The sequence below is a fragment of the Ictidomys tridecemlineatus genome, chromosome 9, assembly GCF_052094955.1.
Source record: "Ictidomys tridecemlineatus isolate mIctTri1 chromosome 9, mIctTri1.hap1, whole genome shotgun sequence".
NCBI classification, from domain to species: domain Eukaryota; kingdom Metazoa; phylum Chordata; class Mammalia; order Rodentia; family Sciuridae; genus Ictidomys; species Ictidomys tridecemlineatus.
Window position 1 is genome coordinate 141,665,469 of NC_135485.1, and position 25,659 is coordinate 141,691,127.

Below are 25,659 nucleotides of genomic sequence, written 5' to 3' on the forward strand. Positions count from 1 at the left end.
GATGACTTAGCACCTCACTGCCAGGAGTGTCTTCTGTAACAGATGTGCGTGCTGCTAAGTTCATGCACACGTGAGCACACAGCCTGCTCTGCTGGGTGACAATGCTGGAAGGCCCCTGGAGATCAGCCAAGAAGCCAAGGGGGGGCCAGGGAGGGCAGCACGTGGCTCTCCACACCAGCCCTCACCAGCACCTGTATCTCCCCAGGCTGACAAGACATTTCCCTACCTCTGCCCCCTCCCCCTGCATTAAATCCATTCCAGTTTTCAAAATCAGTCTCAAACAATTGAGTCATCCCCTTGGTCATTTTCCTGGGGCTCAGTTCCCTCCAGCTCTAGAAAAGAGGGGAAAGATACACCCATCTGATCTTGCAGAACAATAAAGATTAATGGGAAAGTGTTTAAAGAAAGGGGTCACAAAGCAGCTCCCGCTCTGTGGCAGTCTTACACGTGTGCACAGTGAGCTGACAGCCCGTGAACACATTAACCACCAACACCTCATGCCGAGGTGCGCACGGGGCTGGGAGCAAGGACTGGCTATTATTTCTTGCTCTGGGCGAGCATGCGCCTCTTTGCATCTTCTTCTCTAAGTCACTATAAGGTGTCAGTGTCAATCATTACCCTCTCCAGGTCCTGCCGCAGGTGCGTGAACAGCTGCAGCCTCCTAAACAAGACATCCTGCTCCCGCTTGGCTAGATTGTCCTCTTCGTCTTTCTTTGGGGTGATCAGAGGCTTGTTGAAGTTGACCTTCCTCTTGAGCTTCCAGTATTGGTACAGGAAGTCCACCACTTCCTCAGGCAGCCTCAGGGCTCGGGCCACGTCCAGCAGGTTGACAAAGGTGTAGAACCCATCCTCCAGCTGCTGCAGCTTCTGCTTGCGGACGCTCACCCGGTGGGCCTCCTCCCGGTTCTGCTCCAGACTGGCAAAGGGCTCCAGCGGATTCCGGGGGGAGCCCTCGGGGGCCCCGTTCTCCTGCGCGGCCCCCTCACCAAGGCTCTCCTCAGACTTCCGGTGGGAGCTGTGCTTTGGGCAGTAGGACTTGAACTTGACTTCATCGTTCTCTGCCAAGATAGTCTTCATTTCCAGGCCCCGGTCAAAAGCACAGGTCACATGGAAGGCCGTGCGGCAGTTCTTCACGGAGCACTGCAAAGAACACACAGCAGAGAGAGGACTGTTAAGGAGCAGCAGACCAGGGCCCTCGGTGCTGGGCACCCAGACGTGACCCCTAGGGGCGCATTCAAGAATGCAGTGTGGCAGGAGAGGGTGACAAGGCCGGGCCCTGGCAGACAATGCCAGGTGCCATGTAAAGTAGGTGGGGACTTCAGGGGCTCTCCAGATGGACGCTCATGAACCAAACCAAACTGCCCTCTTCTTAGGAACAACCATGTCCGTGACCATGCAAATGACACTCATGACAAGGGTGCATCATGCTCAAAGTAGCAGCTGCTCAACACGCAGAGCACACGCTGGAGCACTAACCTGGCTTTCCTCAGGGACAAGAGGAAGGTGTTTTGGGAACAATCTGGACAAGAGTCCCCCCAGGACCAATGACTACTTGTCGGGTTTTAAAAGGAAAGTGAATCCTCACTCTGACCCCACAAGTGGGAAGATAAATGCCACACTCCCTTGAAGCAGGGCCCAGGGGTCAGAGCAGAAGGTGCAAAGGAGACAAGAAGGCGCAGCCCAGGATGGAGGCAGGCCCTGCCAGCACAGAGGCTCCCATGAGCCCAAGGGGTAGATGGGCACCACAGGGACCACGTCCTATGGCCACAGGGAAGTCACTCTGAAGGCCAGGCCACAGCAAGGTTGCTGACTGCCTTGCCGCAGCGCCTGCTATGGTTCAGACCACAGCCTCTGGCCCAGCAGGAGCCAGCGATCAGCGGCTTCTGATCTCACTGAGCAAATCCCTGGAAGGAGGTTCCTGGTGGAGGCTGAAGTCAGTCCTCTAGAGCAACACTGCCTGTGTGAGGCCAAGAGACCCCAGGGCATGCCAGCAGGCAGGGGAGCAGAACCCGTGGCTCCAGGCCACCGAGCAGCTGAACTCACTCAACAGGCTGAGTCACAGAGCCAGGAGGGCAGGGGCTGCAGCAGGGCGCGTACTCCTAGTCACTTCAGCATTTCACTCCACGCCAGCTGTGATTTTGCCCACTGCTATAGCCATCCAGCACCCTCCACCGTCCCCATCCCCCTCCCCCATCCCCCTCCCCCTCACCTACAGCACATGAAATAAACTCCTAGTTCTATCTGTAAATAACCTCAATTCCAAGGAGTGTGTGACAGCAGCTCTGGCGACAACACACACACACACACACACCTACCTGGCCACTGTCAGAGTCAGGGTGTTCCTCCCACAGCATGCGCCAGTGGGAGGCTAAAGTGGTGACAGATGCCAGAGACACTCTCCAAGTCTGGCTCAAGCCACACTTAACCCAGCCGTCTGCCCCTAAAGAGAAGCACCGCTGTGCACACCCAGGGCTGGAAGGGCCAGAGGCCGTGCTCGGGGCCTTCCCACGCAGGCTGACTCAGCACCAGAGCCTCCACAGCTGCACACACCACAGAGAGGAACTCTTAATAAAATCACCCATTCTGGGAAGATGGGAAAAACCATCAGCCTCCCCGGGCCTCTTCTTCAAATTAATGTTCTGGGAAAAAGAGGCCAACAGTGCAGAAGAAACACCACATCCTCTCCTCATAGGGATGCCCAGCGCCCATTTGCAGGTCTCTTAAATTCAACTGAGGACCAGGACAGGGTGCGCAGGACAGCGCATCCACGCTGCACTCAGAACACCAGCTACCCCAGAAGCAATGGTTCCCCCCAGCAGGCCACCAGGGCCTCCCACAAGTAAACACGCACGCACACACCCACTGGAAGCCTGTTAGCTTCTCTGTTCTCCTTGCCCAACTCAACTCTCAAACCAGAGGCATTTCTGCCCTTTAGTTTTTTAAGATTCTATTCCCAGTCAGCCATTTTGGTATCAGCCAAAACTTAAAACTGGCTTCGCCAACAAAGCCATGTATCTCTGAGCCCCAGGGCCCCGAGCCTGGCACTGTCTACTCTGAGCTGCTATTCTCTGCACGGAGAGGAGCTGCCCTCCAAGTGTCTCTGCTCCAGGAACTCCACACCACTCGCAGGCCTGAGTGAGGACCGTGCGATGGCCAGCTGGAGGACCAGAGGCCCCTGCGGAGCAGTCCAGGCACCCTGGCAAGCCGGCAGCACACACGCTGCCCCAGTCTCTCTCATCCACCAGCTCTGGGACCCGCTGACCTGTTCTGGACAAGCAGGAGTGCTGCTCTCGGTCCCTCACGCACTCACGGCCACAGTGCCGTAAAGAATCAGATAACAACCTGGGCCAAGAGCACCCGCAGGGCACCTCGGATGCCCCTCCACCCAGCAGGCGCCAAGAAGTGTGTTTCTGCCGGTGTGGCGGCAGCACTCAACCCCACAGCCTGGAGAGGTGGCCGCAGAGGTGCGCTGTGGCATGCTGAGCCTGCAGGCGGGGAGACTCCCGTGCCCCAAGTGAGGCATGTAGGAAAACTGGGTTCTCTGTGGAAGGTGTCTCTCTGCACAGGGGCTGTGACACCAGGCTTGGGGTAGCAAGGGAAGGACCAAGACAATCTGGAACTGCCTCGCCACTCAGGCAAACTTCCAGGTAACTGACAGTGTTCCTGCGGACAGGAGCCATCCCGTCCCTGGGAAGGGCGGTCACCCCTCACCCTGGGTCCTGCAGCTCCTCCCGCAGGAGCCTGAGGGGACAGTCTCCCTCACCTGCTACCCACAGCGGGGAAGGAAGCCAGCCCTTCTTCCTAGGCGACGTACCTGTATGGAGGCCCCGAACTTCTCGTTGCAGAGGCTGCACACGAGCGCCCACCGGCTACTGGGGATGTGAGACACCTTTGTGATGGGCTCCATCTTCTCGGGGCTGCCAATGCTCACCTGGAAATCAGAGACAGCAGAACGGAGACAGGCCATCAGGGCCAAGTGTGGCCATTCAAGACTCACAGGTTCTTGACTTCCTGCAACAGGTGAGCCCTCAGGGACCCCAGGGGCAGACAGGAGAGCCCCAGCCCTGTCCCCATCTGATGGAGACAAGTTCCATGACAAAACATTTTCGTTTATCATTTAAGGGTGCGATGACCAAGACTCTCGTGGGTCAGGACCATGCAATCTACTATGCCTCTGATTCGAGGAATGTGTCAAGAATAAAAAGCCATCTTAAATATATTTAAATAGACGACCGAGAATGGAGTAAGTAAATACATAAGCTATTTTAATCTCTCTCACTAAAGAAAACCATTTTCTTCAGTTGTAACACAGACTAGATTCAAAGTGGAAATCCACCGAAGTCAACAGGAGTCCACTCCACGTTCAGTGAGGTCGCTGAACTGTATGTATCCTGTTAATGCAGAACAGGAGACCCGGCACCACCAAGACTCGGAGCGGAAACCAACACCATCCCCATGTCGTTTTCCTCAAGAGGGAAAATGAACCAGATCAGACACCAAAAATGGTGGGGTCTGAATCACAAATGATATTCTCATAGTGAGCCGTGCAAATTAAATCAGTTAAAGTCTGGGACTTGAAGTAACTTAGACCAGACCTGAACTTATAAAGGTTGAGGCTGAGTAAGAATTTAAATAAAAATCACAAAAGCATAACCTAGAGCATGCTGTTTAACCATGGTGGTGTCGAGTGTGAGGCTTGCCAAGCACAAGGATCCACAGGACAGCACTGCCAGGCCCAGGCCACAGCCATGGAGGCTGCAGGCCTGACCCTGCAGGTGGGCGTCAGCCATGATTCGGCACAGGTGAAGCCACCGGACACTGCCCTGTGGAGTTCACTCACTGCACCTCCAGGCAGCACTGCTACAAATTCACACTCATGACAACAGGGTGGTATGCTGCAGGTCCCAGCAAGTAAAGGTATCTTTTCACCCATCAGCTACAAGCTGCCCACATACACATGGCTCCTCATGCCCAGTCCCAAGTACCAGCCAGGGCCTTCTGAGATGAGGTGCTAGTAAGAACCACGCTTACCTCAGGGATCCACAGGGCACAGCTGACATGGACCCACTTGGTTCCGCTGCGGGTGGGCTTCATAGCACCACCCTTCTTGGGACACAGCAAACATTTTGGCTGGACTCCCAGGGCACAGGTCCGGCACAGCCAACTGCCCTCTGGCACCTTGAGGATTCCATAGCAGGCCTGTAATGCCACAGGACATCCCCAAGGAGAGGAGAGAAAATCATTGACTGTTCCCATTTTTATCAATTAATTTAAAGACACCTAGAAAGATTTTCACGGAACCACAGGCAACACAAACAGTCCCACGTCCACTGAGCAGTGACCCTCTCCCTCAGGAAACACTACTGGCCACTACAAGGAAATCCTGCGTGGGTGTGTGCCCTAAAGACACACAAAACACGTATATGTTTAGCACAGGGTGGTCCTGCAAGCTCCAGACAGACAAGTTTTTAAGTAACCTGCTCTGCGGTGTTGTTACAAAACCCACCTATACCAAGTTTCTAGACGGGGTTTCAGTGAGTGCTCAAAGTCCCAAGGAGTCAGATGGGAGAAGCTGCCCACCCTGCTTCATCAACGAAGAGGGGTGAAGGGAGGCGAGGTGGCAGTGCTATTAAAGGAGACTGAAGGTGGTGGCGGGGGACTGAAATAAACCAGGACACCTCACTCCCAAGGCTGGGCAACCTCCACCAGCCAGACCCCAACACTCTCCCACAGGAGCCGAGATCCAAAAAACAGACATGCCAGACAAAGGGAGAATTCAGTCTCTTTAGCTGATGTTTAAAAAAATAAAGCCTGTCTTGCACAAGATGGCCAAATTACACTAGAGGCATCAACTGCAGAAACCAAGGCTATTACAATTGAAATGATGAAGGTAGATGGAAGAGAGAAGAGGCAAATGTGAGCTGAGCGAGGGGAGAAAGGAAGCCAGGGCGGAACAGAAGCTCAGTCAGAGGCCTCTGAAGACCAGGCCATCAGAACCGCATCCTCGATGAACTGGAGCCGGGAGTCGAGCCGCCCGCCGTCACAGCTCCAGCTCTCCAGGCAGAGAACAGCCCTGGGCACGCTACATACCCAGGATGCACAAGGAAACCTCAGGTGCAAGGTGGGCGAGGGGGGCACCCTGCAGCTCAGCCAAGCGCGAGGCACCGACAGGCCACGCCAGCACCCTGGCGGGTAAAACAAACCCTTCGTAGTGCTGCTGGGTGACACTCTTACAAACATCAAGCCTTCTAGAGCCGATCTCAGCTCATTGAATAAAGTATGCCTTCAAGACAAGCCAGGGGGCCTCCCAGAGGAAAAATGAGGAAAGGGACAAGACAGCATGGCAGAAAGAATGGAGGAAGCGGTGTCTCCAGCTGCTGAGTGCCAGGGCCAGCTCTGCCACCACTCCTGTGAGGAGGTCCCTCCCCAGGATGGCTAGCTCATTTCTGAAAGAAGAGTTCAACCAGTTCTCCGCAGAGCCTGGACAAGGCCATAGGTGGTGAAGTCTTCAGACAAGAAGTGAAGCCAGGAAGCAGGCAGACTACTAAGAAAACGGCAATCAAGAGCTTCACGGAGCTGGGCCCAGGCACACGCCTGTAATCCCAACGGCTCAAGGGCTGATGCAGGAGAATCATCAGTTCAAAGCCAGCCTCACAGCAACTCAGCAAGGCCCTGTGTCTACATGTTATATAAAGGTTTAGGAAAGTGGATCAGTGGCTGAGCACCCCTGGGTTCAATCCCTAGTGCCAAAAAAAAAAAAAGAAAGAAAGAAAGAAAGAAAGAAAGAAAGAAAGAAAGAAAGAAAGAAAGAAAGAAAGAAAGAAAGAAAGAAAGAAAGAAAGAAAGAAAGAAAGAAAGAAAGAAAGAAAGAAAGAAAGAAAGAAAGAAAGAAAGAAAGAAAGAAAGAAAGAAAGAAAGAAAGAAAGAAAGAAAGAAAGAAAGAAAGAAAGAAAGAAAGAAAGAAAGAAAGAAAGAAAGAAAGAAAGAAAGAAAGAAAGAAAAAGAAAGAAAGAAAGAACTTTCATGGAGCAAGTGTAGTAGCAACTACTCTGGAGGCTAAGGCAGGAGGATCACAAGTTTGAGACCGTCAAAATAAAAAGTAAAGAGGGCTGGGAAATGGTAACCCTGGGATAATCCCCAGTACCGCCCGCAGGAATCAATCAATGCCTGAAGAATGAATAACCTAGGAGCATGGAGACAGTCGAAACTTTTAGAATCACTCAGAGCCAGCCCCACTGACGTCCTAAGATCTCTCTGTGGACAGTAGCAAGCAGCTACCAAATCTTACTGCCACCAAATCCTACTTTTCTTGAAAACAATCTTCAGTAACCCTCCTGTGCTTCAACAGCTCCATTTACAGATCAACACATGCTAGCAAAGTTCCAGGTCGCACCAAAAGATATTCTTAAGTCCGAACCCCACCATCTCAAAGCGTGACCTTATTAAACACTCAGTGCAGGCATAATTAGTTAAACTGGAGCAACTGGAGGACTTGGGTCTCTGACACCAACATAACCCAGCTCTTCACGAAAACAGCCCTGTGAGGACAGACAACAGGGGCACACCCCAAAGAAGCAGCTGCAAGCCAGGACACACAGGACTGAAAGCCACCAGGCTTGGAGAAGGCCAGAGAGCTGCCTGTTACCTCGAGGGAACGGGCCCTGCGGACACCTTGTTTGGACTTGCAGCCTGCAGACTACAAGAGATAGGCCTCTACTGTTTTAAGGCACCCAGACTGTGGAACTCGGAACACAGCGAGCCACCTGCAGTGCTGGTCCTCCAGTGCTCCTAGCTGGGTCCTGCTGCCGCTGCGGAGGCAGCAACACGGGCTCCAAACCCTGGAGCGCCCTGGACTCCGCAGCTCCAGTCTGCAGGCCCCCTCAGCAAGGCGGGACAGGGGTCCCCCTCGGAGGGAGGACTGGGCTCCAGCAGCACGCCCTCTGGGCACCCCGGGCGGCCACCTACCTGGTGCACACAGATGTTGCACTTGTCGCAGAACACCATCTCGTTGCCGTCCTCACCATCAGGGGACTGGCAGACGTCACAGACCACGTCCTCATCGTACTCGATCCCCAGGCCTTCCTCGGTCTCGATGGCATGATTCATGTTGTCATAGCATCGCTGCTCAAATTCCTCCAGGACCCTTTCCATGGTGAACTCATCCAGCTCAGGCATTCCTGAAAGGAAAACCACAAAGCTCACTCTAAGAAACCCACGATAATTTTGCAATGAAACAGTATTGTTGTATTTGAACTTACAATTTACAATAGATAAATAACAGAACTTAAGCCCATCCCTGAGCGTCCCAGAATTTCCTAATGAATGTCTCTCAGACCCTTCCACAGAAAAGCTCTTCTAGGCAATAGTTGGCTCCCTGTGGTCAGGCACTAAAGACAGAGTAAATAGAAAAGCAATCAACAATTCTGAGAAGGACTCAAGGATCAAGGACATGTAGTGTGACATAATTCATTTCATTACAGTTATTATACAAAACCACCAGCATGTAAGTGACTTTCAGAAGCCACAGCCACATACTAGGAGTTTGGGTATTTTTTTTTTAATTCCTTTCTTGTGCTTTAAAAAATAAAATTAAAAATAGTACTCTGAAAAACAAATTTCACTACAAGCATTCAATTCTCTTCGACTGGCTCATCCCTCCACACACTGCAGACTCCATCAAGCTGAAATACAGTTAATCAGAAATGACCAACATGGGAAAATATCTGGGGCAAAGAAGATAGTTCACTGTGGATCAAGTAAAACATACTCTTCTTCAAGAAAGATCAAAAGTAAATTTGAAGTGGCTATCATGGTCTGAGCTGGTAGGGGGAGAGAATTTATTTTCTTCTGTTTGCAGAAGTTTGTTTTCCACACTTTCTATAATGAAAATACTTGTGCAGAGAGGAAAACAACAAGTTAAAAAGTAAACAGGACATTTAAGTTGCAAAAAAAAGAAAGGAAGAAAAATCATTGGAAATGTTACTAGAGCCTACAACAACTTGAATGCATTAGCATAAATCTTAAAACCGTCAATAAACCTCCAAGTTTGTAAAACTGGAAGAACTGTATTAGACGCTGATAACAGCCCTACACATGCAAAGGGCCATCTATCTATCCAATTATGAAATGGCTTCTCCACAGCCAACTTTTCATCCCAGTACCTCCTACTGGTTTTGGAAACACCACTGACTTTGGAAATACAATACTATGCCCTATAATTAAATTTTTATCTAAAAAGACCAATAGCAACTAAAACAAACATCTTTCGCACATATTCAACTTATGTTATACAACTATATAATTTTTCCTGCCAAAATATTCAGCAATATCTTTAAACCTGATGAATTAGCCCAGTTCTTATTAATGAAACCATTCACAAAAGCCAGGAATCGGGCTGAGACCTCTGGCTTCACAGGACAGAGGTGAGTGCTTAGGTCTTCACAATGCTGCTCAAGGCAGAAGTTCACCACTCACAAAGGTGAGAGTGCTCAGCTCCGAGACCACTGGAAAGCTTCTGAGCAGAGCCTGTGAAGCAACTCCAGCCTGCTATGTGGCCACTAAAGCAACGGCCACCAAGGACATCCACTGTCTGTCACAACAGCCGAGTCACCACACCAAAGTAAGGCATGCCTGTCACCACCCACTGGGCCGTGAACCAGCTGAGACAGGACAAGCCTTACCACAGGAGGCCCCTGCCAGGCTCCATGGAAACCACAAAGTGGCTGTCCTTCCAGGCTGTGACAGTGATGAGCTGGATGATAAATACAGAGCCAGCGCCAACTTCCCACCCGGTGCCCAGGACACCAACTGCACCCCCTTGTGAACTTCCACTGTCAAGAGTCTGGACTTGACATCCTCCTCTCGCTGTCAGGGCCCTCGAGGCCACCTCAGCAGTCAGGCCCGTGCGCAGGAGGACACTGCCTCCACCCCAGACTCCACCGACCTCGGCGCCCGCTAATAAGGAAACCGTCAAGGAGAAGCCAGGAACGGACCCACAGGTAAGAGGAAGAGGCAGCTGGGTCTGCAGCGGGACCAAAGAGTCACTGGGCAAAAACACAAGTGGCTGCAGCAGGTTCACCTCGCCCAGAGGCAGAGGCCAGGAAGGAGCCCGAGGGGCATGAGAGGAAAGACACCCCACTTCAGGGAAGTCAGGGACGGCTGGGACACAGCATAGATGGGAAGTCATGCCACCTGCAGCCTCCCGGAGCCCACCTCCACTCCCAGGGGACCACCCTGTGCCACTCTGGGAACATGCAGCCTCCCAATCCCCTGGTCACCTCCGCTGCGGTCAGACGAGCCCTGGCAGCCCAGGGGGAGGGCTGACAGTGGCCCTGCCCCGTGCCGTGCTCTCTCACCCATCTCCTTGAACTCCTCGTTGGTCAGCTCCAGCCACGCGGCATCCATGTCGTTCAGGTCGTATCGACACACGCTGTCGGCCAGCGTCCGGATGTCCACGTAGCCCAAGTCAGGAGGCTCAGAGCCCGAGGACACTATGTACTTCTTGGGCCTGATGAACATGAGGGATTTCTCTTCGGACACAACCCTGGTGGACAGGAAGAGAAGGCGGCCACATTACCCGTTCTCCACCTACAAGCAGGTTTATCAGCAGGCCCCAGGTGGAGCCTGCTCCTCTGGCGCCCAGATGCCCGGGTTGGCCTACAACCCAAACACCACAAGAGCCCAACTAGAAAACACTGCGGAAGTCTTCAACACCACTTCACAGGACACCAGCACGCCTGCACCAACTACAACTCCAGTGGCCAGGCCTGCTGCCAGGCTCAGTCATTACATCACCTCCACAACCAGGCCTGCCCAGGTCACCTGCCAGCACTGGTTTCTCAAGAACATCTGCAGGAGCAAAAACGGCCCCTCAAGCTGGACACACAGCACATACTGGAAAACGGGCGGGGGAGGAGGGCCTGGTCTCATCTTACTAAGGGGATTGGAAGAGAAAGAATTAGGCCTTAGCCATCCATTAAAGAAATCTAAGGCACACAACGTTCCACCAAGCAGGGGACTCTCCCAATGGGAGCCTATGGCCCCAGAACAGGAGCCCAGGTGTCTTCTTCGCCCACTCTCTCCCCCAACCCATCAGCACCTGGACACCAATTGCCCACCTCAACCTACTCACGGAAGGGCAAGCCCGCTCCAGCCAGGAGCCACGGCCCCCAGCGTCCCCCACAACTGTGCTTCCACAGTCTGCAGCAGTGTCAACAGGTGCCCAACAAGTTACAGAAGCATTTTCATCCTCCTTAAGTTAACATGGTGCTTCTTTCCACAGGGCACTGAAATGAGCACAGAGAAGGGACTTCTCCCTCCTACTCAAGAGACAGCAGGTCCCCAATGAAAGCCCCACGAGGGCGCGTGCTCTCTGCTTCTGTCCTGAGCAACTCCACAAGTGCGCCTGGGCTGGGCCGCATCTCGGGGAGGGAGGCAGTGTCTATGCCTGTCAGGCCCAGCGGGCACTGCTCCACAGACTGAACGCAGCCTACAAGCTCTGGTGGCTCCTGGAGGCGACCCGAGCCTGCCCATCCACAATGGACTGCAACATAATATGGACACCTGTCTGAGATCCCTAATGGCAACAACCAGACCCAATCACGCGCCTAAAGAAACACAACGAGGAGGGCCAAGAGGTGAGGACAGGCCATGCTCAGCAACAGAGAAGGCGGCCTCCATGCAGTGCCTGCAGCTGAGCAGGTCCTCAGTCTCTCCAGGTCACGAGGGGAAACAAGCAACCAAGAGGCAGCCTGACCCTGGAGTCAGCAAGGACTCACCCTATGAGAGGTGGGGACTTGTCAGTGGATACAGAGATCAGACTCAAAAACCTCCTTCCTCTAAAACCCTGTTCTGCAGGGTGCAGCGGCCCGCCCTTGCAATCCCAGCAACTCAGGAGGATGAGGCAGGAGGATGGCGTTCAAAGCCAGCCTCAACAACTTAGTGAGGCTCTAAGGAACTTAATGAGATGAAAGACCCTGTCTCAAAATAAAAAATAAAAACTGCTGGGGATGTGGCTCAGTGGTTAAGTGCCCTGGGTTCAATCCACAGTATTAAAAAATAAGGGCTGGGGCTGTAGCTCAGCAGCAGACCGCCTGCCTAGCATGCATGAGGCACTGGGTTCAATCCTCGGCACGACATAAAAAATAAAACAAATAAAATAAAGGCATTCTGCCCATCTACATCTACAAAACAAAATATATTTTAATAAAATAAACCCTGCATGGCAGGTCTCCTCGCCTGTTCTCCAGGGGAATGACCAACCACTGCAGGCTACGGCCCTTACTGGTTCCTCCCCTAGAGAGCCATCTCCAGAGCCCACGCAGAGCACAGCAGAGAGCAGCAGGGAGGCGCCAGTCACTTCCCAGAGTGCCCTGGGCACCTCCCCAGGGTGGCTGATCCCTACTCTCTGTGCCTCAACTGTCTGTCATCCTCGCTCACCCACTCATCTGCAGTCCTGGCTCAAGCATGCTAGGTGGGTACGCACCACGGAAATACATCCCAGCCCTTCTTATTGGGACTCAGAGACAAACAAGGCCCTTGAGGCCCGGGCTGGCCTCAAACTGCTCTTCCTGCCTCAGCCTCCTGAGTGTCTGGACTCTGGTGGGCGCTGCCTGCTGGGCTCTGCTACACTTCCACTTTCACTGAGATAAAGTCACATTATCTGGATGCTAATTTAGAACCTCTCCTGTCGGGGTCCTGGCTGGAAAGGAGGAGACGCAAGGGTGGGCAGAGGCACAGTCCTGTCCTCGGGGCACCTCTACCTGGCCACAGGCTGCGGGATGGTCCCTGGGCTCACAGGCACCTGGACCCCTTTCTCCCATTCCTGTCTCCAGGGATCTGCCAACACATAGTACTCGTCCGGGTTCAGCTGGTAGGAGTCATGCAACTTCATGGCGGTGATCAGGTCTGTCCTAAACACCTGCAAGGGACAGAAAGGGACACTGACATTTGACATTTGCATTCTTTCCCAAAGCGATGGCAGCTGCAGGGTAACCATAGAGCTGCAGGGTAACAAGGTCGCTGTATCAACACAAAACAAGGCTGACATCCTGCAGAAACCCTGCACCTGACACGCCCTTTGCCTCACCGGCCTGGAATGGCAGCAGCTGGCAGGACTGCCCTCTTGCCCCTTCTGTCAACACAGGCAGATGCAGCAGTGACTACACCAACAAAGAAACCTTGCTGTCCTCTGGAAAACTTCTAAGAACTCTCTGTTCACCAAGGAAGCCAATGACTCCTGCTACTCAGGATGCTCTCTGGGTACATGTTTAAAAATAAAACTCATTAACCATAATAACCTCGAGTCAAAACCTTCTAGAACTGCCAAGGCCACTTCCTCCGCACTCGCCACCCCCACCAGCCCCTACCTCCTGGACACCAGGCTCTGGGCCGGAGTCTGGGGAGGGCAAGGTCCAGGATGACTAGGACCAGGCAGAAACACATGCCTGGAAAAACACTGGAAGAGAAACAGCAGCAGGCCTCTGGGGTGCAAAACAGGACAGGCGTGGAGTAACAGCATGTGTTTCCCACACCGCCATTTCACCTGGCGTGACTTCTGCCCAGGAAGCACCATTGCGAGGGGAGAAAGGGGAAGAGAGCCCTCTCCCTACCCTGCAAAAAAAAAAGAACGACAAGACTCCAAATTACCCTCTTCTAAGACAGTACCCCAATTCCTCCTCACAGACCAAAAGGAGGGAACTACAAAGGGCCCCCAGCACCTGCCCCTGCGCTCACGGGCCTGCAGTGTCAAGCAAGCCTGACCACGTGAGGGCAGAGCACACCTCCCAGCCGAGGGTGCACGCTGGCTCCTTCTCAGGCCTCGGCTCACTGCAGACTACAAGCTGCATAAGGAAGCCCAACCCTGGCATCCACATGGCTCTAAAGTTGCGTTTGGCAGAGATGGGGCATGCATCTGTGAGCTGCCCTCTGTTTACACAAGTCACAATGCCGAGCTCTCCTCTCAGGACAAGAAGTTCTTTCTTATGCTGCTAAGCACAGTTCACATCATATGCCTGCTAATAGGTCCATATTTGTTTTTCCTGGTAGCTTTTCAGGCTGGTGATCACTTTAATAAACTTCACCACAATAAGGCAATGACACAATGAGGCAGTGTCTCAACTAAAAGGCCACTTCTCCACACTGCCATCTTTATGCTGGTTTGCCCTGGATGCTACTCCTCTTCTCTATGGTCCCATCAGTAAGCAAGAAACTTAGTCACATGCCTTCCACGAAGACCTACATGCATCCTGGGTTCCTGTCAAGCCCAGAGTCCTGAAGCAGATGCCCAGCGCATTGTCTTGTCCTCCCTCAAAGCAGTCCCTTACAAAGCAAGGAAGTCTGCCAAAGAAGGGGAACCAACGGCAGCAACAAGATGAGAAACAGCAGCCACCATCCTCCACTGAGAGCCAGGGAGGCTCTGATCAAGAGCTGAAAGACACCCTCAAATGACCTAAGCTTCCAAAGTCCCTGACAGTTCAGCGTGACTGCTTTACTTAAAAAGTGGTCTAGGCCTGGAGATATAGCTCAGTTGGTAGAGTGCTTGCCTCTCGTGCACAAGACCCTGGGTTCAATCCTCGGCACCACAAAAAAAAAAAAGTGGTCTGAACTCAGAGAAAGTTACACAGGTCAGGGAGAAGACCGGCACGAGGTCACTGCTGCTCAGAGTCTCCCCCTCACTACCTGGTGCAGGCACCGCAGGGGTGTGGAAGGGGATCCACTTACATGCCAGGAACCAACCAGCTTCTGTGGGGCTCTTGCACACCTGCACTGAAACAGCAGCACGGTGTAAACATCAGAAAGGTACTTCTCGAGGTCGTCAGAAACATCAGAGGCAGCACGAGGGATCAAAAAGAAGAAATAAAAACAACCAAAGACACCAGTACCCTAGAAGGACGTGAAAGCAAAAGGCCTGCAATAACCCAAGGGATGGAACAGCCACCTCCTCAGCAGCATCTGGCCTAATGCAGAGGCCCCTCCTGGGCAGCTCTCTGCAATCCTACAGGACATGCGCGATTTCCTGGAGGGTGTCCCTGCACACCAGCCGACTCCTCCACTGCACACAGCACCTCTGGGAGCTCCCACAGACCCTCTGAGGACACCTCTCCACGGAGCCACTACAGAATGGGGCCTACTTTGAAGTCCTCCATCAAGAGGAGGCACAAAACCAGAGTCCAACCACAAACTCTTTCCATAACCTGCTCACTCGGAATCCTCCAAGCCCAGCCGAGGTAGTCACAGAGAACAGCCCAGGACAGGTGGGATCTCTAACAAAGCAGAGAAAGATGCACCTAAAAACAAGTGCAGGTAGAAAGACACACAACAAAATGTGGAGCAGCGGGGGAAACAGAAGAAGAGGAGAAACAAATTAGGAATGAGGGGAAGCCTTAGCATAATCCCCAAGCAAAACTCCCAGATTACGTTGGATTGTTGCCAAATAAGCCACAAATTCATGGCTAAAACTAACTTGAGGCTGGCAGTGACTTGGCAGCAGCTGAACCGCTCCTCTCCTGGCCAGAGGGAGAGCTGTTGGGAGCCAGCGAAGATGGAACAGGAAAGGAAAGAAAGAAAACAATTAATCATAACAACTAACCATCATTGGCACTCTGTGTGCCGGGAACAGTGTGCGAGCTCGGCATGTAGGCGCCTCTGCGTATTAACCCAGTCATCACTCACAAGAACCCTACGAGGCACAGACCTGAGTAACCCCTCCTACAGCTGTGTACACAGAGGCACAGAGAGGTTAACGTGCCCAGGACTGCACACAGACATCGGCCAAACAGGTGTCTGGGGGCAGCATGTCCTCATGCACACGCGTGGATGGCATGCAGAGCCAGGCAGGCGTGCAGGAAGTACCTCTGAAGGCTTCCGGTCTTCATGTCTGGAGCAGGAACTTCTCCTGTGCTGGGATCGAGAGTTCTGGGACCATGTAGTTGACAGGCCTGGAAAAAAACAAATATCCCAATAGGGGTCACTGGGTTCTCGGGAGCTTCCTGACCCAAGCTCATCGAAGCTCACCTAGGGGACAACGCCCAATGCCCTCCCCTGGATCTCAGCCAGAGCTCCTCTATCCCAGCCAGTCGTTTCCAAGCACACCGAAGGCCAACCCTAGCCTAGAGAGTGCATGGGTGCTGTGTGGGCACAGCACATACAAGGACAGAGCACTTCAGAACACAATGCTGATGGTGCCTGTGCTTCCTAAGAGGCTCTAAGTCTCACATTCTTACATACAAACTGAAAAATGTCTTCATGAAGCTTTCTAAATGCAAAGATCAGTTCGCTGAACCCTAAGACAATGCTCTAAACATTGAAACAGGAAAGCCAGGGGGAGACAGCGCCACAGAGCATAAAAATTCAGTATTCCCAGAACAGAAAGCCTGCAAGGAACCCCAGAATTGCCCACTCTGCTTTTCCATGAAGACACCACGGGCTCTCTCCCTCCCTCACTTCCATCCTAGCAAACGGCCTCTCCCCCTCATGGCACCCGGTCTCCTAACTGCCAAAGCTGGGAGCCGCTCGGACCTGAGACTTCTCTGCAGCACCAACAATTCCATCCTGCTGTCACACCCCCTCTGCCTCAGAGGCTGTCCTCCTCAGCAGGGACCCACCATGGATTCTGCTTCTGTGCACCCGTGAACACTGGTCTTCGCACCCTGGCACACCCAGAGGACCCAGCAGACCCTTTAAGCTCCAGACCCAGACCCAGCCTCCCCTCCATGTCAGACAGCAACCCTTGGGTGCTGAGTCTATTGACTCAGCATTACAAAAACTGAGTTCCAGTTCGCCCAAACCTGCTCTGCCTCTCCGCCCATGCCTACTGTGATGAACACCGTCATCATTTCTACTTGAGGTCAGAAACCTTCAAGTCACCCTGGAACCTCCTGCTCAGAACACATCCAGTCCTATGAGTGGCCCAGTCACCCACCCAACTTTCCCACCCTCCACCCCTGCCACTGCCTCCTGTTAATGCCTTACATGGACAACTGAATGGCCTCCTCTCTTGGATGCCAGACTGTTGCCAGAGATCCAAAACAGCACTCGCAGCCACCTGCAGGTTTTGTTCAACTTCCTAAGAACTCATCTCCAATGTCTATCTTCAGCAGCACCTGATTTGATAAACAGGGGGCACCACTTCCCGGAAATGAACAAAATCCAAAAAAATTAAAAGCCAAGCATCTGAAGGAACTGCCATTCTACCAGTTAAGCCACCTGTCACTCAAACAGACACCCTCATCTCTACAGAATCCAAATAGGGGAACATGGAATCAAAGCACTGGTAAGACCTTGGGGACATTAAGAAGTAGATCCTGCACCTAAGCCTGTCATCAGATTTGCTATGACCAAGGGATTTCCAGCTTCACTCTGACAGGGAAGGCTTCAGTGCCACCTTTGAGCCTCAGTCCTGAGCTGTTCTTAGGTCAACCGAGTAGTTAGATTGGCAGAATGAGATTTCCTTCAAGCAACCCCTTGGCATTTTGTTAATGTTGTAGAACATCCTTTCTAGCTGGGCATGGTAGCACACGCCATCATCTAGTGACCCGGGAAGGCGAAGGAAAGAGAAGCATAAGTTCAGGGCCAGCCTCAGCAACTTAGTGTGTCCCCTGACAACTTAGACCTCGTTTCAAAATAAAAAATAAAAAGGGCTGGGGATGTGACTCAGTGGGTTCAATCGCCAGCACAAAAACCACCAAGAAAATTCTTCCTTAAAAGTAGTAAGTGGAACTGGGGTAGCACATTTCCCTAGCATGCACAGGCCTGAATTCCATCCCCAGGACCCAAAATAATAAAAATAATAATTATAATTTTAGACCCTGAACAAGAATGCTTCATTCTCACATTGAAAAGAAACATTCTGGGCGCAGTAGGGTGAGCTCAGCTGGCTCTAAATTGGTCACTCCTGGAAGAAGGAAAGGCAGAAGCCACGTTAGAAGCCTAGAGAGAAAATAGATGGGCTGGGGCTGGGGATGTGGCTCAAGCGGTAGCGCGCTCGCCTGGCATGCGTGCGGCCTGGGTTCGATCCTCAGCACCACATACAAACAAAGATGTTGTGTCCACCGAAGACTAAAAAATAAATATTAAAAATTCTCTCTCTCTCCCCCCTTTAAAAAAAAAAAAAAAGAAAGAAAATAGCTGGGCTGCTCGACTCTTCGAGAGACCCTTTCTCCACCTGCTGGTCCTACAGGACATCCTCCAGCAGTCTGCAGGCTCAAAAAAGGGAACAAGAACACTAACTGCATGGAGAAGAGTCCCAGGAGGTCCAGGGTGGGAAAGAGAAGACCGAGGCAGGAAGGGAGGGCTCCTTCACCGTCAAGTACCATGGGAAGGATTATAAATGAAACAAAGCTAAAATCTTTAAGAATCACCCCTCTGCTGTATTTTAAAATCAACATGAAGTAGAACGTGGAGGGTCCTTAGAGAAAAATACCTTCAGGGTTAAAACAAATAAATTTGCTAATTTTTTGGGTCCATGATCCTCTTGCCTCTTCTGGGATCTGTAGTTTCCAGGGTTCACAGGAAGCCTATAGCTTTGAGGACACAGAATGCACCCCAGTGACAAACCCTCACTTGGAAGCTTTTCCCAGGACTGCTTTTATAAGTCTTGAAAACCAGTGTCTGCACCATATTTGCTTTCAAAAAACATATCTCTAAAGATGCTACAAATCTGATATCCAACAGTATTAACCAAGGCCAACTCTAGTCCATCCGAAAACAATCTGTTCCTTTTCATTTACCTAGTGCTAATATAATGCAGAGGAGAAAAAGAAATTAAAACTAATCCTATTAGACCACTTTGTGGGCTAGGATGTGGCTCAGTGGTAGAGCATATGCACAGCATGTATGTGGGTTCCATGCCTAGCACTACCAAAAAAAAATTATTTGATTTATAAGAAAACTCACTTTAAAGCAAGGGAAACACCAGAAAAGCTAAATTTAATTTATCATTGACATAAGGAATGTTCTCAGCAGCTCATTTACGAAAGCTAAAAGCTGGATGGAAACAACCTAAAAAAATCCACTACCAGACTACAAATGAATAAACAAACTGTGGTACATCCATACACTGGAACACCAGCCAGCCATCAAATGAGCTATTAATACCTACAACATGGATGAATAATGAAATAATTATGCTGAGGAAAAGAAGCCAGACCAAAAAAGGATCATACTGTATTATTCCATTTATATAAAGCTCTGGAAAATGCAAACTAATCTATAGTGACAGAAAGCAGATCGGTAGTTGAAAAGTGGGGAAAGTGGGAAGGATTACTTTGATTTTGATGGTATCATGGGTGTAAACATGTTCAAGTTTATCAATGTGTACACTTTAAATATGTGCAATTGCTATGTCAATTATCCCTCAATAAAGCTATTTAAAAGCTACTGTCAGCCCGGGGCTGTGGCACATGCCTATCTATAATCCCAGCAGCTTAGGAGATTGAGACAAGAGAACCACAAGGTCAAGACCAGCCTCAGCAACCTAAGCAACTTAGCAAGATCCTGTCTCTAAATAAAATGTTTTTTAAAAGGGAAGGGGGGCTGGGGTGTGGCTCAGTGGTTGAAGGCCCCTGGGTTCAATCCCTGGTACCAAACTAAATAAATATATGCTATTGTCACTGCGATGTTATTCAGTGGAAAAGGAAAAGGAACTTATCTTGCATGGGTGGTTTGTATAAAGCTGAGACTTCACTGATGAACCAGGTGAGAACCTGGTCCAAGGGACCTAGGGAGCTACTCAGCCTGTGTACAGTGGCAGGGCACAACTGCTGGAGATCTCTTTTTCTCTTGGTTTTTGTGCTCGTATCAAAAGCAGTTATTCTATCAAGAGCCCCCAGTATAAGGCACAGAATTTATAGCTGAGTCAGTGCTGAACACACAGCAAATTCTCAATTAATACTTCAAATCTTTCCAAAAAAGTAGACCAAAAAAATTGAGTGGCTGGAACTAAAGGTGGCAGCCAGGACTACACTCCTATTTCACCTAGCAGAAGAAAACCAGGTCAAGGAAGAGAGCGACATTCAAAGATCCATTGGGGGCCACTGCCTCCTGCCTAGAAAGCACCTCCATCCAGGGACACATTCATGGCAGTGACAGGCATGGTGTCCGTCCACCAGCATCCCTTCCTACAGCCACACTCTTTCCACACCAGGCCAGGAAGCTCCCAGAATATTATCAAAGCAAAAATAATCTGCATTCCTTTTCAATTAAAAAAAAAAGTTGGGTTTGGGGTGTTGCTCACAGCCCATCCAACCTCAGCATTGCCAAACAAAAGCCAGGCTACAAAACACTTTCTGCCGACAAGCCCAGGGGCGCAGGTTCACCTGAAATGATGCTATTTAAAACAGTAGCAGGACTGGGAACAGCCATCCATACTCTGTTAAATAATCGCGGGCCCTGGCTGAACACCGTCATCCGAGAGCACACGGGGCTGGGCTGCACTTTCTGATTCCAGATGCTGGTATTTAATGATGCACCAGATGAGGAATATGACTAGCAAAATGCTTCATTTTTGGCTCTTAGGAGAGAATCCAGGAACCCTAAAAATGTAGTAATAATGACTAACCTTATTTTATTACCACACACAAGGTAAGATTATCACCCGAGGTCAAGTCCACTCCAGTGACAAATTTAAGAGACATAAAATTCTTGACATGTACACTGATCAAAGAACAAGTCTATACTAAACTGTCTTACATTAAACACGGGAAAAAATGAGTGTGGGGGAAGATTTTGTCTTGTTTCAACATCCCCAGCCTCCATCGAGGCAGAACCTCCGGGGATAATACAAGTTCTAGAGATCACAGCCAGTGTGGACCCTGCCATGCACAATATTCTTGGCCCTTCTTTCTGGTCCTACTGCAGAGGCATCTAACACTCCCCTCTGAAATATTAAAAACCGCCTTCTATCTTGCCCTAGATCTAAATAAGGAGTGGCTCTAAACACAGCTCAAGCACCTTCCAAGCACACCAGCTCGCGTGTTGCACCTGCAGCAAGAGTTATGAAGCTGGAATAATGGAGGGTCCATGCACACACCATGAAACTCAGCCTGTGAAACCATCTGTCACTGGCTGTACACAACCCTCCCACATTGGAGATGCAGCTTCCAGACATGACACGGTGACACGCTGCTACATCCTGCTGCGTTAAACCCGCTGAGTCCTAACCATTAGGCACAGCAAAACTCTGGTCCAACAGTCTGGCATCTCAGCCCCTGTGCGCCACCAGAGGGCTGGCTACCCCTGGGCAAGTGAAGCTGCCACTCCTGCCTGGAGAGAGCATACCTAAAGCTCTGCTGGTCATCAACCTTAACCGCAGGACTGAAAACAAGGCCTGCCTCAACTGCCGCTGCTATCTCAAGCTGACCCTACACCTGCTGGGCTCTTCCACCCCAGCTCAGCTGACCCCTGTGTTTCCTCTCACTTTCACCTTCTGAAAAACAAGACATCTCACACACTCAGAGCTGGCCCGCACCAGCGGACTGAAATGCACACACATGGGTCTTCAGCCAGCTGACGCACAGGCAGGTTCATAGTCACCCAGCACTCCTGCCCAAGGCCAAGTCCCAGGACCCAGAAGGCTCATCTCTGGATGAGTCACAACAGGAGCAGAACTGGAGGGGGAGGTGCCCTTTAGAGGAGACCATTCCAGAGGCACGTGAGTGACCAAGCACAGCCAGTCAGACATAAGAAAGTGAAGGTACAGTACGGTGTGAGGCTCACTGAATGAAATGAGCAGTAATGGGGCCCAAAGCAGAAAGTACAGCCAGAGAGTCCAGAATGACAAGTGCGGAAGTTCATGCTCGCATCACGGCCTGCACTGCTAACAGGAAATCGGGGAGTTGGGATTTCAGCTCACTCCCCTCTCCGCCCACTGGCTGAGCCCAGGTGTGAACTGAGGCACGAGTTTCACAGGGAAGCTGGGTGGCCCTGGAGGGCCTCACCACACCTGCTATGAGCCTGCCTGCCTTCCACAAGGAGGTCAACAAAACCCTGGAATTTAGCAAGTTATCCAGGAAGCCATGCTTCACAACTTCAGGAACAACCACACATGATCAGAGCCCTTCCACCAGCCTTTGCAAAAGGGAACCAATTTCCCTCTTTCTGAGGCACCAAACAAAACCACCAGAACCAATGAAAACCCCATTTGTGTCTTGCTACCTCACCCAACCAAAGACTTCATGACCTGGATGGGGTGGGGGTTTGCCAGATAACACTAATCTTCATTTTAATAGGAAAAATACCAAAGGATACAGATCAGAGCTATGAATTGGCCAGACAACCAGTAACACATAATTCCTGCCAAAAGAAGGGACACTTGATGTTTGAATTATCCTCTGTAGATAAAATGAAATCTTTTAAGTTTTGGAAATAATGAACATACTGGTGGAACCAATTCCCACATTTGCCAAACCCCTAAGGTCAAAGGCTCCTGGATGGGAAGCAGGAAATTAAAGGGCCTGTTTCCCTGGGCCACACCCTGGCATGATGCATAACCTCAGAGTTCGGCTGAGCCACCCGGTCTCAGGAGCCCAGCAATTACAGAGCTGCCTCAAACCCAACACTATTCCATCCCACTGCAGAGCTAGGCCTCCAGGGCGCCTGGAGAAAGACTGCAAGGACCACACCTGCAGCTGGACGAGGGCTTGTGTCTGGCACAGAAAGCGCCATCTATCCCCAACTGTAAATACCACACTGGTACTCCTCTGGGCCAAGCCAGAAAACAAAGCCATGGGCTCCAGGCTAAACGAAGGCAGGGCCCAGCATGGCTGTGGCGATGCTGTGGCCCCATGCTGACGTCAGCCACTGCCTCTCCTGTACTTGGACACATGCTCTGCACCGAGTTGGGAACTACAGCCAAATGTTGTCAGGCCTGCAGGCTGGAGCAGCCAGGAGTGGCCAGTGCACAGGCCAAGCCCAGCTGAGCAGCAATGGAAGCAAACACTGTATCCGGTGGCATTCCCTCTATAAGACCCTACACCAGGGGCAGTGGGCTTGCCCATCCAGTCCCCAGTACATACAAGAAAGAAGGCACTCCAGTGCCACTGAGTGGGCTAGTGTACCATGAACCAGCTGCCCTAGGAGAATGAAAGGCGGGCTCCTGATCTGAATATGCAAATGTTTTTATGAGGCCTGGCACTCAACCAGAGCTGCTTGTTCACCACCACCATCATCATCCTCCATGATGACCAAATCATTAAGTACGGACAGGCAGCCACAAAGCATCAGCACCCCTCTCACAATGAGCCACCCTATGACCAAAGCACGGCCTGCCTTCTGCCAGCAACCAGCATTCCTCTCCCATGCCCAGGCCAGGGATAGGAGAGAACTGGGCTTCGGCACCTATGCAGCTAACCCAACTCCAGCATCCTAGACATATTTCCCTTAATCCCAGGCCCACAGGAAAGGCCACCTCGGAGTGGCCTTCTGGTGGACTCCTCCTCTTCCATCTCGAACTGGTTAACGCACTTTCAGATCTTTCAGATGAGGCATCTTCCCTTCTGGGGCTGCTATGGATTGCACTGTGCCCATTACTGTGAAGCCCTGACCCCTCATATCTCAGACTATGACCATATGGGAAGCAGCATCTGGAAAGAACAGACTTAAATGGACCTTAGTCCAATCTGACCACTGTCGTTACAGGAAAGACCATGTGCGGTCACAGCAAGGAAAAAGCCAGTGGGTAAGGCCTCAGAAGAAACCAAGCCTGCCAACACTTTGATCTTAAGATTTTCAACTCTAGGACTATGAAAAAGAAAATCCATTTCTGTTTGTTAATTCACCAGGCCTATGGTGCTTTGTCACGGCAGCTTGAGCTAACTAATACTAGGGGGTTTGAAGCTAGCAAGAGCCTCTGAACAGGAGTCTACAGTGTGTCCAGAGCTGCACTACACAGAGTGGTGGCCACAAGTGGAAATCACTAGCTGCACAGGGATTTCTAAATCTGTGCTTATTAAAATGGAGAAGTTTAACTTAAGTTCAGTTTCCCTAGACTACACGTTTCCACACCACTAGACAATGCTGGTCTAGAAAGGCACAGGTTCTAAGCGAGCGCACACGCACACAGAACTTCAGCCTTTTGTTGGGCACTATTAGTATGTGGAGATGATTCATAAGACCTTTTTCTGATAAATTCTGAACCTATAAAGCAAGGCTTCTTTTTTAATTGCTTTAGGACAAAACTGCAAACCCAAGCAAGCAGCAAGGTTTACTGAGTACTTAATAACTCAGGAGGGCACTGACAGGTCCCGTGGGGGACTGGAAAGAAACACCGAAGCCTGCTTTCTCCTGAGCAGTAGTAAACACTGGAGAAAACAAGGAGTAAAAGCTGTGAAACTCTAAGTGGCTCAAGTTCAGAAGGCAGCACCCCAGAACACTTAGACAGGTGGCTTCACCTGCCTGTGGGTGAGTCAGCCCTCAGTACCTGTCCCTCAAATACCAGAAAAAGCCCTCTCTTCAGAGCTGACACTAGTAGGCTCCCTACTTCTCCCCTCCCTGCTCCCAAAGCCAACTCAGCGGCTCCTGCCACCTTCCCAGAGGCCCCATTCCCTTAGCCCCTTACCCCAGCCCTTCAGGCATGGTCAGTCTACCTGGGTTCATATCCCCAAACAACTGACCGCCTCTCCCAAGGCCAGCAGTTCCAGGTGCAGCACTCCATGCCTGCGCCCAGGCCCTTCCGCAGCTTTCCATGGCTTCAGTGCAGCCCACTATGGCAGCAAAGCCTTGCGTCCTCATTTGCAGCTTTTAATTTGCTGACATTAAGAGACCAAGAAACTAATGACAGCGTGTTGGCCAAAAACCTGTTTCATTCTTCAGGGACAGCACAAGTTCCATGTCCTCTAGCAGCATCCGGGGTCCCCACCCCACCCCACCCCCATATTTGTGCATATCTGTTTCCAGAGCAAAGACAGACAGCTCTGGAACTGACTTCCTTCAGAGCAGATTTTACCCTGAAAGCAGGCCCATTCCGTCCCATCCCACAGCACAGCATCCTCCCCTTCAGGTGGCCCCCAGTTTAATCTGTACAACATCAAACAGAAGCTAGAGGGCTGGAGCTCAGGCACTTTGCTGTGTGAGGGGAGCTCTTCCCTAAGGAGCCTGTTGGCGTCTCCATGCAGACACTGTGACATTTATTTTGACTGTCTGGAAGCCAACTCACTTCTGGTGGAAATGTGAGGGTGCCAGGCGCAGAGTAGCAGAGTTAAGCAGCAAGCCCCTTCAGAGAAAAACCAGGGAGAGCAGCCTCAGCCTCAGCCTACGGGAAACTGGGCTGCCTGCGCGCTCCAGTCACACCAGGTGACCCTCAACCTCCAGCGAAGGAATGGAACTGGTTAATAATCACCTGGCTTGGATGAAGTTCCCTTTTCATAAAGAGCAACTGCAAAATACCTTAAATGATGTTTAAGAAAAACAGCCACACCAGTGAGTCCTGGAACCAGATTACTCATCCCCGGATAACAAACAGGAAGCCTCAGGTATGCAATCGACCTCACAGGGAAAAAAGATCTGGTTACAGACCTACAGTATCACACTCCAGTGTGCTCAGCCTGGGGCTGCCCCTGACCTGCTGATATGCAAAGGACCTCAGCTATTCAAAGCATTACATTAAAAAATCATGTTTTAACACTGCCCCAAACCCTGGAAGGCTCCAGGAACAACAAAGCAGGA

The 25,659-nt window shown here is 51.1% G+C and overlaps 1 protein-coding gene across 13 annotated transcripts in view; it reads right to left on the bottom strand.

Moving 5' to 3' along the window:
• The window catches only part of Jade1 (jade family PHD finger 1), a 53,656-nt gene that overhangs the window by 9,320 nt on the left and 18,677 nt on the right, over window positions 1-25,659 (bottom strand). For 7 of the 13 annotated variants that reach the window (XM_078020697.1, XM_078020694.1, XM_078020696.1 and 4 more), the window contains exons 3-9: window positions 15,853-15,938; window positions 12,762-12,919; window positions 10,356-10,543; window positions 7,966-8,177; window positions 5,032-5,199; window positions 3,815-3,931; window positions 619-1,140 (exon numbers count right to left, since the gene is read on the bottom strand). In XM_078020697.1, the coding sequence (XP_077876823.1) occupies window positions 619-1,140; window positions 3,815-3,931; window positions 5,032-5,199; window positions 7,966-8,177; window positions 10,356-10,543; window positions 12,762-12,919; window positions 15,853-15,938 (1,451 nt within the window). Of the gene's footprint in view, window positions 1-618; window positions 1,141-3,814; window positions 3,932-5,031; window positions 5,200-7,965; window positions 8,178-10,355; window positions 10,544-12,761; window positions 12,920-14,721; window positions 15,288-15,463; window positions 15,523-15,589; window positions 15,813-15,852; window positions 15,939-25,659 lie in introns of those variants that run through there. The other 6 variants (XM_078020701.1, XM_040293300.2, XM_078020702.1 and 3 more) reach the window with 4 other exon arrangements.